At 33.6% G+C, this 12,581-nt stretch overlaps 2 protein-coding genes across 3 annotated transcripts; both read left to right on the top strand.

The window, feature by feature from the left end:
• The first annotated feature begins 2,290 nt into the window (after positions 1-2,290).
• Positions 2,291-6,474, top strand: LOC141673493 (beta-glucosidase 6-like). The gene is made up of 13 exons (XM_074480245.1): positions 2,291-2,668; positions 3,348-3,414; positions 3,813-3,871; positions 3,946-4,021; positions 4,172-4,243; positions 4,388-4,475; positions 4,602-4,857; positions 4,996-5,111; positions 5,193-5,416; positions 5,539-5,573; positions 5,654-5,756; positions 5,914-6,022; positions 6,147-6,474. Exons 1-13 carry the CDS (start codon positions 2,522-2,524, stop codon positions 6,319-6,321), a joined length of 1,527 nt encoding a protein of 508 aa, XP_074336346.1. The 5' UTR covers positions 2,291-2,521; the 3' UTR covers positions 6,322-6,474.
• A 697-nt stretch (positions 6,475-7,171) lies between these two features.
• LOC141673501 (beta-glucosidase 40-like) lies at positions 7,172-11,232 on the top strand. Of its 2 annotated transcripts, none has more exons than XM_074480254.1 (13): positions 7,172-7,553; positions 8,230-8,296; positions 8,598-8,656; positions 8,729-8,804; positions 9,004-9,075; positions 9,182-9,269; positions 9,396-9,579; positions 9,714-9,829; positions 9,942-10,165; positions 10,306-10,337; positions 10,463-10,565; positions 10,677-10,785; positions 10,861-11,232. In XM_074480254.1, exons 1-13 carry the CDS (start codon positions 7,398-7,400, stop codon positions 11,033-11,035), a joined length of 1,461 nt encoding a protein of 486 aa, XP_074336355.1. In that variant the 5' UTR covers positions 7,172-7,397; the 3' UTR covers positions 11,036-11,232. The 2 variants fall into 2 exon arrangements, with proteins under 2 accessions (XP_074336355.1, XP_074336354.1); XM_074480253.1 differs by having other exon boundaries at positions 8,726-8,804.
• The last annotated feature ends 1,349 nt before the right edge of the window (positions 11,233-12,581 follow it).

Below are 12,581 nucleotides of genomic sequence, written 5' to 3'. Positions count from 1 at the left end.
AGATTTGAATCTTCAAGATCATATTCCTTGTCCACCAGTGACAGATCATTCAAGAGTTTGACAAACCTGTCATATAATTTAGTTAATGACTCATCAGCTTTTGAGTCAAACTGCTCATACTCTTGAGTGAGTATAGTCCTTCTATTCTTCTTGATTGCATCAGTTCCCTGACATCTTGTCTCCAAAGCATCCCATATCTCCTTTGCAGTTTTACAATTAATTACCCTGTTTGACATATTTTTATTTCCACAAAAAATATATGATGTCACTAAAAAAATAAAAAAACACACACAAGAATCATATTTTTTTTTCATTTTTCCTAATTCAATTAAGTGTCCTGTTTGCACTTTTTTTTGAATCATCTCACACAAGACCACGAATCAAAACTTCAACAAAAATATATAGAAGTGCATCCACCTATTTTAGAAAAACTTACTTATGACCACCGTGATATCGAGAGATTTGTTAATCGACGCCTAGTATTAGCAATCAATCTTGAAAACTCTTTCGTGACAAAAAAAATATAAGAAACTCTTTGAAAATCTTCCACGATTACAATATATCATTATTTCGAAAATTCAAAAATGTAACCACTACTTTGAAAATAAATATAAAGTACAACCATCATTATATAATTTACACTTTAAATATATTAATTAATGGCAGATACTTAACGCTAGTTGACGACGGCCATTTTTTTGAAAAATAAAATAAAAAATTGGTCACTATTTTGAAAATTTAAAAATTAGGTCATTATTTTAAAAATCCGTATAAATTACGGCCAACATTATCTAATTAACTCTAACAATAATAATAACCTAGGTAAATCTGGATGCAAATAGCACATAAATACTGCAAACATATGTTTCATACGAATTTGTTAAAAAATGTTTAGCTAGAAGCCTCGAACAGTCTTTGTCTGCAATGTGAAAGAGTACTTGTGTGGTTTCTACTGGACAACTGGGAATGGCCATGGGCTGCCGGATACAGACCAAACCATTATGTTGACGTTTTGCTCTGTATATTATGTTGATTATAAAGATAATTTAGAGAGATCAAAAATTTGACTCTAACTATAATATGCCTAATTAATTAGAAAAGAAAAAAAACATGCTCAAAAGGTATTAATTGATGCCAAAATTTCTTAGTTTCCGATAAAATTCCCCCACCATTTTGTAATTTACTTTTTACTAATAATAAAAACATAATATTCCCTCCGTCCCAATTTATCTATCTTATTTGACTTTTTACGGTTAAACTGATTGAATTTTGACTGAAAATTTCATATAGTATATAATTGAAATAATGTATAAAAATTATATCACTATAAAATACATTTAATATGCTTTAATATGCAATTTTCAGGTTTTTAAAATAATGAAATAATGATTTTTTTTTTTACGTCAAAGTTGAGTCAATTTGACTATAAAAAGTCAAACGAAACAGATAATTTGGGACGGAGGGAGTATCATATACTTAGAGGCCAAAATTTGTGTAAATAATTACGTGCACATAATAATCCACTCTCGTTTGTTTTAAAAATTTGGGTAACTTGACGGAATACAATCTCATTATTTTTAGAAAATACGGTAACACAAGGTAACACAAGGATAATACGAAAATGGGGTAACATAACACATCTATGCATTGAACAAACATCACAACAGTGTGTACAAATTCTGTCGGTGTAACCTCTAATAAACTGCAATTTCAGGTCACGGGCAACCTAATCCAATGATACCGGACGACCGCAATAACTCAGGAATCGGGATTAGTTCACATTCACCATTTTCTCCAACGCTCCTTGTCAATTTTATTCTCAGCTAAAGATTCACAAAAAATTTTGGCCTATCTAATCTCCCCGATTCGATCAACTCCCGGTCAAGTCAAAGCCTGGCATAATTAAGCCCAAGTTCATGACCCTTATAAGATTTTATAGTTTTTAATAAAATTCGGCCTGATCTGATAAAACCCCGTTATTTTTGAAAAGATCGGGCTTTGGCCCGGTCCAGATTAATTATCAAATAAATTATCCGAGTAATAGAATATTAACCAATAAATTATAAATTTGTATGTTGACATAATAGTTTCAATTTTCCAAAATGTGGAATAACAATAATAACGAGTTTTAATTCAAATGAAATAAAGAAAAGTATGAATCTGAATGCGTGTGAGGAACCGTCTAAAAATCAGTTATCACACCCATGATCCTCCTCCTATTCACCTAACGATAAATCTAACCACCAACGCCACTACTGACTTAATCCCATCCCATTAATATTCATGCATTATTTCATTATCTCATTTCACACATTCATTGTCAAATAAATATTTCATAATTTCAATATATTCTCTTGTTTATATATTGCTTTACAGTTCATTAGTGGGGGCTGTCCATCTCTCCACTCATCCTCCAATATTACTTAGCTTCTCTGCACACATTATTGATAACTACACACAACCTTAAACTTACTAGACATTCAATACTACATACAACAGACATACAAAAACTATACAGAAGATGGTGAGGCTGAGAAGATGCATGTTCCTGGTTTTACTTATTGGAGTTGTGAAAAATTGTTTAGCAGCTGATAATGGCAGTGCTATTATAAATAGATCAAGCTTTCCAAAGGGTTTTGTTTTTGGCACGGCATCTTCTGCTTTTCAGGTCTGCTACTTCTTCCTTCTTGTCTTTCTTTATTTCTTTTTCTTGTTTCTTGTTCATAAGCGCCTAGGACATCCAACGCTCAAACTTTTAAGACCGGCCCTACTTATTATATAACTTTTATCTGCATTTTTGTACAGTTTTGCTCCATTTTTTTTTTACTAATTAATTACGCCCGCACATACCGGGAGTCAACCTTTTAACTTCGAGAGATAAAAATTAATCACTGCACCTGCCATTTGTTGACATTTTGCTCTTTTGTTCACCTGTCATATATGGAGAATTGGAGTTGAGCAATTTTTAATTTTACCCAGAAAGGAATGTTTTGGACATATTTAGTAGGTTGATGTGAATGGAGACTTGCAGTCTGCATTATTTGGTTCTGTATATTTTTAATTTTATAAAGTGTTTTTTCAGCACAAACACCATAAATGGAATACTAGTTCCGTCCCAAATTAATTATCATATTTGACTATTCATGGTATATTTAGCCATTTTTTAGTGTGGGATTTTAGAAATTTTCTTTTGATATTGCAAGTATATTAATTAATAAAAAGACCAACCAATAGCTGCACACACTTATTTTTATATAATCTGCACCTATTGTGTCTTTTGTCTGACTTTAGGATTCAACATTTGCTCTTACTGTTCTGACCCTTGTGGTTTGTGCACAACCTTACAGTATGAAGGAGCAGTGAAGGAGGATGGAAGGGGACAAACCATCTGGGACAAATTTGCACATTCATTTGGTAAATCCTTCATTTTTATATCAACAAATATTTATTTTGTATAAACAAATTTAGTAATTTACACATACAGAGTACTTTTTTTGCTAAACAAAAAGTTACTGATACTCAGGTTCTTGGCTTCTGCATAAACATATATACTGCATAGGTGACCTTTCATCAAATTTTAAAAGAAAATATTGTTTAAAAGCATTCAAACCCGTGAACTAGCAAATAACAAGTAGACACTTGCCTATCGTGTGAAGCACAATCTTCTAATATCTCAATAATTAGATCAACAGACAATTTGCTTTATAAACTATAATATGCATTGAAGCATAAAAATAATGAATAGTTTATAGCCATCTCCGATATAGTACTTAGATTGTGTATTGAATTATGACTGAAGAGATACTTTGCAGGAAAGGTGATTGATTTTAGTAATGCTGATGTTGCTGTGGATCAGTATCATCTCTTCAATGTAAGCCTTACTCATAATACTTTTACATTGACTAGCATTGACCATAGAACTAACAAACCTGGTTCTACGAACAGGATGATATCAAACTTATGAAAGATATGGGTATGGATGCTTATCGGTTTTCAATTGCTTGGTCTAGGATTTTCCCGGGTGAGTGTCTTTCGTCATTCTTTGTAGTACATCTATCCCTTGTAAGCTTACGTACATACATTTAATGGTCTGTCGCTTTACAGTGCTGATCGGTGATATGAATTAATGAAGCAAATAACTTAAAAAATCTATTGCGTTCATGTTTTACAGATGGAAGTGGAAAACTCAATCAAGCTGGAGTTGATCATTACAATAATCTGATTAATGCATTGCTAGCCAATGGTACTTTTGGATGATAACTGCGTCATAATGTAAATACAAGATCATCAATTAAGTTTTGATGGTCCTGTTTAAGTATATAGTCTGCTCTTTAATAATGCAGAAATCAATGGGACTAATTCATGAAATACAATGTACATTGTACAGGAATTGAGCCATATGTCACCCTCTACCATTGGGATTTACCTCAAGCACTAGAAGACAAATACCAAGGATGGCTCAGCTCCCAGATAATGTAAATATTGAACACCACTACACCAGAAATTGCTATATTAATCAGTCTCATATTGTGCAACTCATTATATATTTATCAACATTTAATACCAGATTTAAGCTGAATGTATCTTTGATTTTCTTGTAGAAATGAATTTGCTGCATACGCCGAGACCTGCTTCCAAAAATTTGGCGACAGAGTAAAACACTGGATTACATTTAATGAGCCACACACTTTTGCAACACAAGGGTATGATGTTGGTCTTCAGGCTCCAGGACGATGCTCAATTCTTCTTCACCTATTCTGCAGGGCAGGAAACTCTGCGACAGAACCTTATATAGTTGGTCACAATGTTCTTCTTGCTCATGCAATTGCCATGGATATTTACAGAAAAAAATACAAGGTAGACAATACATGCTGAAGGAACTGTATCCGTTGTGGTTCATGTTCACTATAGTTAATTATCTGACACTAAGTGATATATTATGAAGTTGTATAGTAGACATATGTAAACGTTATAATATATATTCTTTGTTGATAGGGAAACCAACATGGATCAGTAGGGATAGCATTTGATAGTTTTTGGTATGAACCTGCAACAAATTCGCCAGAAGACATACAAGCTACACAACGAGCAATAGAGTTTCACTTGGGCTGGTTAGATCTTCTCTGATGTGAAATTATTGGGGGACTTGCTTCTGTAGACTGCTTATTCTGAAACTTCTATCCATAGTGCAGGTTTGTTGACCCTCTGGTATTTGGAGATTATCCAAGCTCAATGAGAACAAGAGTAGGAAGCAGATTACCTACATTTACCAAAGATCAGGCCAGTCTTCTCAAGGGTAGCCTAGATTTTGTTGGCATAAATCACTATACAACTTGGTATGCCAAGAACAATTCAACTAAGATAATTGGAATTTTGCTTAATGATACACTGTCAGATAGTGGTGCTGTTACTCTCCGTATGTTTCTGAATTTCCTAAATTTCATTCTGATTCATAAAATATATAATGCACATCATAACATATTTATATCCTAGTGCCACTACGTCAAGCTTAATCCTTGAGATGTTCTTTTTTTTCAGCATTCAGAAATTTGAAGCCCATCAGCAATCGTCGGGTATGTAATTCTGTAGATCATCTAATACATGTATTTTTTTATTACTAGAAAATTTAAGCTTGAAGAAACTTGAACTGCAGGCAAATGCTATATGGTTATACATAGTACCTCAAGGCATCCGAAGCCTTATGAATTATGTGAAGACGAGATATGGGAATCCTCCAGTCATAATCACCGAAAATGGTAAATCTCTCAAGTATCTAGTGCTGAGATGCGATTTTCTCTTAAACTTTTTACTACTCTGTACAATTCATATCAGTAAGTAGATAACGGAAACAAATTGGAATGGATGTAGCATAAGGCCTTAAAAAATTTTGTTTATGTTTCATGTTCCTACTAGGAATGGATGATTCAAATAGCCCTTTTACATCCATTAAGGATGCACTTAAGGATGATAAAAGAATCCAATACCACAACGACTATCTGACGAATTTACTAGCCTCTATCAAGTAAGTCATTATAAGCATTACCTTAACTAGCTATATGTATAAATTTTTCTATTTAAGCATAAATACATGTACATCTGAAGAAACTGTGCAACATATCTATCGCTGGATCTGTATATATTTGCAGGGAGGACGGTTGCAATGTGAAGGGATACTTTGTATGGTCTCTATTAGATAACTGGGAGTGGGCAGCTGGATATACCTCAAGGTTTGGTCTCTATTATGTTGATTATAAAGACAAACTCAAGAGGTACCCCAAGCACTCAGTTCAATGGTTCAAGAACTTCTTGGCTTCGAATTAAAGACTGCTGGTGAAGATACACATAGGAGATACTCAGTATAATCATCTGAATGTCATTATTTCTTTGAACTTTCCTGTCATTTTTTCATTAGGTGGATCCATTAATCCACATCAACTAACTACATATAATATTTTTAGAAAAAACTTTAGTGCACTTCTCTGCCATTATTTAAAATGTGTCGAAAGGTGCCTTTCGACAAATTAATTAAAATGACTGCAGAACGAAATCGATATACATTTGGCTTGTGAACTCCAGGGAAATCAGTATGAACTCAAACAGTTCTAAAACGAGGAGCCTAATAATAGACCTACTACCATAAGCCAAACATGCATTGGATCTTTAGAAACATCAATACCATGACACAACAGTCTCTACAAATTTTATGTTGGATACCACTTCAAATGAATTACAAGCCTACAACAAAAGTTACCAGCAAGCTTATCTACTTTGGGCAAGCTGATGTAAAGTATGAGTGGTTTTCTATTTAGACTAGAACACCACAATTCACAATTTGTTCAACCCTATGTCATTTTTAGCACAAAATAAAATTATAGTAGGAGCCAACCTGTTCACATGTTACCAATGCCAACCAATTGACACAACAATAAGTATGTGGAGGGTGTGTTTTCACAATTTATTATTTCAATTATTTAAAAAATGTATTTGTAACTTTGCTTCCTCAAAAATAATTGTAAAAATATGGTCTGCAGTCTGCTGCAATCAAATATATTATGTTGTTCGAATTTCTTTTACTCGCATGGTTGATTATGAGGCTCCAATGTAGTCTCTGTGCTTTTGTGTACAGATTATAGAAAGAGTTACTGATAATAGGCAATTTGTATAAATTAACACCTGAATTCTTAAAAAAATTATGTACTTTTGTGACGTTTAAATCTGTCAGTTGTACAAATATTAAATAGTAACAAATTAAAGGATAGGAAAGCACATTTTTCAAGGATTTGCGTGTTCAAATGAAATTCCTAGAAGGACATGGTGTTAATAAATAAAAACTCACACTTGTATATTATACACATTCACAAATACAGATTTGATAACAAACAGGCACATTGATAACAATGTTGAGGTTAAGAAGATGCATGTCTCTGGTTTTACTTACTGGGGTACTAATTTTCTGGGAAAATTGTTTAGCAGCTACTAATGATTGTATTGCTTTGAAAAGATCAAGTTTTCCAAAGGGTTTTGTGTTTGGGACTGCATCTTCTGCTTATCAGGTCTGCTTCTGCAATTTTGCCATTCTTTTTCTAATAAAATTTTTATCCTGCATTTTACACTTTCTTTCGAGTTTTGCTCTTCACTTCAGCAATCATAATGTATAGCTTTCAGAGCATTCTTAGACATTTGCTAGAATTGCAGTCTTGCACTACTTAGTCTTTTTTGTTGTTTGATGTGATTTATGTTCTTTGGAGCTTGACATCCTGTGAGAAACCAACAGATTGATTTTTTTATTTAAAGTGTGTGTCAAAACACCAGAAATTGGAAAGGATCAAGTACCAACTACTAATACGAATGTTTCAGACGAAATGAATGAGCCACACATTCTGCTGAATATATGCAGCATTCACGAACGTGTGATGGCTGTCATCATCTTTTTGTCTGCGCAAATGTGTAATTCTGAAACTTCAACCGCACATTCCTGTACATTTAGCATGCTAAAACTTTAAGTGTGCATCATACAATGCGTAAAAGACTAGTTTTCACCTGTTATTCGTGGTACCTTGGGCCGAATTTTCAAATGTAATATTTTGGACAAGCTTTCTTCTGATATTGCAGTAGTAAAGGGCCAACACCTGCCTGTGCACACCTTTCTTTTATAATGGGTACCATTAATGTATCTGTCCAACTCTAAAAATACATTTTCTCTTACTGTTTTGACCCATTTAATTACAGTATGAAGGAGCAGTGAAGGAGGATGGAAGGGGACAAACCATCTGGGACAAATTTGCACATTCATCTGGTAAACTTGGTTTTCATATTAACTGTAGAAAACCAGTGATATAAATATCTATTATAAGAGTTGCATATACTTTAAATAATGTTTCATATAACTGCCACGCGAAAGTCCAATGAAAACTTATATAGCTTAAGCTCCTATTTGGTAATGGTGACCTTAAGAATAAGAACCGTTATAAGCTGACGTTAGCAGGGTCTCATAAACAGCTTATGGAGAAAGTCCTGATACAAACATCCTTATTGTCATTTTTATATTAAAAATTAAATTTTTAAGGGCTCACATAAAAGAGCAAGTGAAATTACAGGAACAGTTGTTGATTCTAGTAATGCTGATGTTGCTGTGGATCAGTATCATCGCTTTGATGTAAGTCTTCCCATCCTACTAATTTGAGCAGCACTGAATATATAGTACCAATAAAGCTGATTCTTTAAGCAGGATGATATTAAACTTATGAAAGATATGGGTATGGATGCTTACCGGTTTTCAATTGCTTGGTCTAGAATTTTCCCGGGTTAGTTTCTTTCATTGTTCATTCATCACATTTCTGCTGTAATTAAATTTCCCTTGCAAATTGATGTTTCTAGCTTTTTGAGAATGTAAAGGGCCTGACGATATTCTCCTTTTTTTTGGCTTATAACCATAGACTGCTAATCAGTGATGTGAATCACTGCGGTGGTAACACAAGAAATTTTTTGTGTTTATTTTGTCAGATGGAAGTGGACATCTTAATCAGGCTGGAGTCGATCATTACAATAACTTGATTAATGCATTGCTAGCCAATGGTACTCTTGAATGAGAACGGCATATCATGTAGAAATAAAAGATCAGAAGTTAACGTTTAATGGTTCATAAACCGAAGAGACTAAATTAACAAAATACAATTTACAGGTATTGAACCTTATGTCACCCTATACCATTGGGATTTACCGCAAGCACTAGAAGACAAATACCAAGGATGGCTCAGCTCCCAGATAATGTAAACAATCTTCACCTGCTGTAGTTATATACTTATATAACTCATAGTCTCATACTGTGCAACTTCTATGAACAAATCTACATATATTGCCTGATTCAAGCAAAATGTATCATTGATAATTTGTAGAGATGACTTCGCCACATATGCTGAGACCTGCTTCCAGAAGTTTGGTGACAGAGTGAAGCAATGGATGACGTTCAATGAGCCGCACTCTTTTGTACAGGAGTATGATGTTGGACTTTATATAGCAGGTCACAATGTTCTTCTTGCACATGCAACTGCCATGGATATATACATAAAAAACTACAAGGTAGACAATAAATTACTGCAATTACTGCAATCAGTTGTGGATCAATTACAACGGTTTTAGCCATCTGACTCATACATGCTTTATGTATTTGTATAACAGAAATTTTTACTACATTATATCTTTTTTGTATATAGGGAAAGCAACAGGGATCAGTAGGGATATCAGTTGATAGTTTCTGGTATGAACCTGCAACAAACTTGACAGAAGACATACATGCTGCACAACGAGCATTAGAGTTTTTCTTGGGCTGGTAAGATCTCTGTAAATCAAAGGAAAATAGGAAGAACTTTCTTATGTTTCAAATATTCTCCTTCTGAACAGTAGGAAGTTGCCATAGATACTTACTGTTACACAAACTGCAGGTTTGTTGACCCTTTGGTGTTTGGAGATTATCCAACATCAATGAGAACTAGGGTAGGATGCAGATTACCTAGATTCTCCAAAGCTGAGTCCATTCTTCTTAAGGGAAGCCTAGATTTTGTTGGCATAAATCACTATACAACTTGGTATGCCAAGAACAATTCAACAAACATCACTGGCTCTTTGCTTAGGGATACAATGTCAGATAGTGGTGCTGTTACCCTTCGTATGTTTCCGAATTTCCTCTGTTTTATTCTAGTTCATAATCTTTTTACATTAGTATCTTAAATTATTTAATTGTATTTTGGTCCCCAGCGAGCAATACTTTAAATTTTATTCTTGAGATGTTCTATTTTTATTTTTCAGCATTCAGAAACGGGAAACCTATAGGTGTTCGGGTATGTACTCCTGTAGATATATTATCACAGTGATAGGATTCTCCTTATTTTTTTTGTATACATGTAGCTTTTTTCCCTAGAATATTATCAAGCTTGATTATGCTTTCCAAAACATTAAACTGCAGGCAAATTCTAAATGGTTGTACATAGTACCTCGTGGCATCAGAAGCCTAATGAATTACATTAAGACAAGATATGGAAACCCTCCTGTCATAATCACTGAAAATGGTAAGTCTCCTAAAAAACATGAATACAAACTCCTATTACTGCATACACTTCCACATATAGATGGTATCATAAGCCCTTAAATCCGAGTTTAATGTGCCATGGTTCTACCAGGGATGGACGATCCAAATAGCCCTTTTACGCCCATTAAGATTGCGCTGAAGGATGAGAAAAGGATCAAATACCACAACGACTATTTGACAAATTTACTAGCCTCTATCAAGTAAGAGATTAAAAACATTTCCAACTATTATGTCGGTGTATACAAATGTATGGCTGAATTTATGCATCTGTGCAGAGAGGATGGTTGCAATGTGAAGGGATACTTTGTATGGTCACTGTTAGATAACTGGGAATGGGAATCTGGATACACCTCAAGGTTTGGTCTGTACTTTGTTGATTATAAAGACAAGCTCAAGAGGTATCCTAAGGACTCAGTTCATTGGTTCAAAAACTTCTTGGCGTCGACTTAAAGACTTCAGGTGGAGATACCCGAACAAATGCAAACAGCAAGGTTTTTCAATTATACCAACAGATTAAGATAAAACATGGTTTTTGCTATGAACTATCTTATAGTGTGATTCATGATTGCAAATCAATGTACAACAACTATCTTATATTGTGATGTCGAAATAATTTCATTAAAACAACTATCTTACTGTGTGATTTATGATTAAAGATCGATGTACAATAACTAGTCGTAAATCATGCACCAATATATTGTATATCAAAATAATTCCATTATATTCCACAATTTAAAAAAGTAATCACGCTAATTAAAAGAATATATATATCAAAATAAAATTTGACAAGCCTAACAATAGAATGCACAAAAACTTACAATAGAGATTTCCTCACTAAATCTAAACTAAAATCAAGCACTTACTTCCTTTCACCACCTCTAATAGCCCTCACACTTTCTAATGTTTCCGTTTATGATTGCCTTTCCTTTTTGATTTTGAAAATCTCTTGTAATATAATCCAGATTCCAGGTCTTCTTCACAAGCATTACTTTTCGTGAATTCTTCAGCATCATAATATTCATCTTCATCTGAACTCGAACATCTCTCATCAGAATCAGATTCCGGTTCTGATTTTAAAACATTACTTTTCTCGACATCTCTAGCAGCAAACCTCTCTTTCTCAAATTTTTCATTACGAATATCCTCATCTACTGCACTTGTAAATCCCTCGTCAACTCCAGATTCGAGGTCTCCATGTTCTATGTCTTTTTCATGAACCCTACTTTTCTTCAAACTTTCCTTGGCATTCTTAGGCTTAGCTAACTGGACTACCTCAAATCGAGAAGCACAAGTTTTCTTAACATCATCCTGGCTTTGTTTTACCATCAAATCATCATCGATAACTTGCTTGTTACGTGACCTACTAAACCACACAGAAAGAATAGCTGCAACAAGTACAGCAAAAACCACAAGTGCCACCCTTAAATTTGCAATAGACTTGTGATGTTCTTGTAAGCTGGGAGTTGCCAAGGGATCAGTAGGAGGTGGGGCAAAAGCAGGAGGTGGGAAAAAGGTTGGATAATCAGGATAATCTGAAGTTCCCGACATTGCTACAACTATTTTTCTTGGATTTGTGTGTGATACTTGATAACAAAAGCTATGCTAGCAGAGATTTGTAAACAAACAAAACAGTATATATTTTTAAGAGAATATAAGCACAAATCAATTTGAAGTAAGAAATAATTCAGAGATAACACAATTCAATGACGATTAGGAAATAATAATGAGAGCCGTGCCTGAGATTTTAAGTGCTCTGTTCAAAATCTAAAAAAGTGCTCTATTATTTTTTTTTTAAAATTACATGGAATAATAAAATCTGAAGTTTATAAACAAAATATAATAATTAAAATACAAAAAGTAATTTTATTGCATAATCAAAATTAAATAAAAAACAGTTATACATGTAAATTTTAATATGTAATACTATATTTTAGAAATTAAATATTTATGTATAATAGATAAGTTATACATGTGACTTATGATATATTATTGTATA

The sequence above is a fragment of the Apium graveolens genome, chromosome 1 (genome assembly GCF_009905375.1).
Source record: "Apium graveolens cultivar Ventura chromosome 1, ASM990537v1, whole genome shotgun sequence".
NCBI classification, from domain to species: Eukaryota; Viridiplantae; Streptophyta; class Magnoliopsida; order Apiales; family Apiaceae; genus Apium; species Apium graveolens.
The sequence above is the reverse complement of the archived record's forward strand: the minus strand, read 5'-3'. Positions and strand labels throughout refer to the sequence as shown.

Excerpts from the sequence above, each read along its gene's own strand:
- LOC141673493 (XM_074480245.1), top strand. The coding sequence starts at position 2,522 with ATGGTGAGGCTGAGAAGATGCATGTTCCTGGTTTTACTTATTGGAGTT. Across the intron at positions 4,476-4,601 it reads TGGCTCAGCTCCCAGATAAT|AAATGAATTTGCTGCATACG; the intron begins GTAAATATTGAA and ends ATTTTCTTGTAG. Across the intron at positions 6,023-6,146 it reads AATTTACTAGCCTCTATCAA|GGAGGACGGTTGCAATGTGA; the intron begins GTAAGTCATTAT and ends ATATATTTGCAG.
- LOC141673501 (XM_074480253.1), top strand. The coding sequence starts at position 7,398 with ATGTTGAGGTTAAGAAGATGCATGTCTCTGGTTTTACTTACTGGGGTA. Across the intron at positions 10,566-10,676 it reads TGTCATAATCACTGAAAATG|GGATGGACGATCCAAATAGC; the intron begins GTAAGTCTCCTA and ends TGGTTCTACCAG. Across the intron at positions 10,786-10,860 it reads AATTTACTAGCCTCTATCAA|AGAGGATGGTTGCAATGTGA; the intron begins GTAAGAGATTAA and ends GCATCTGTGCAG.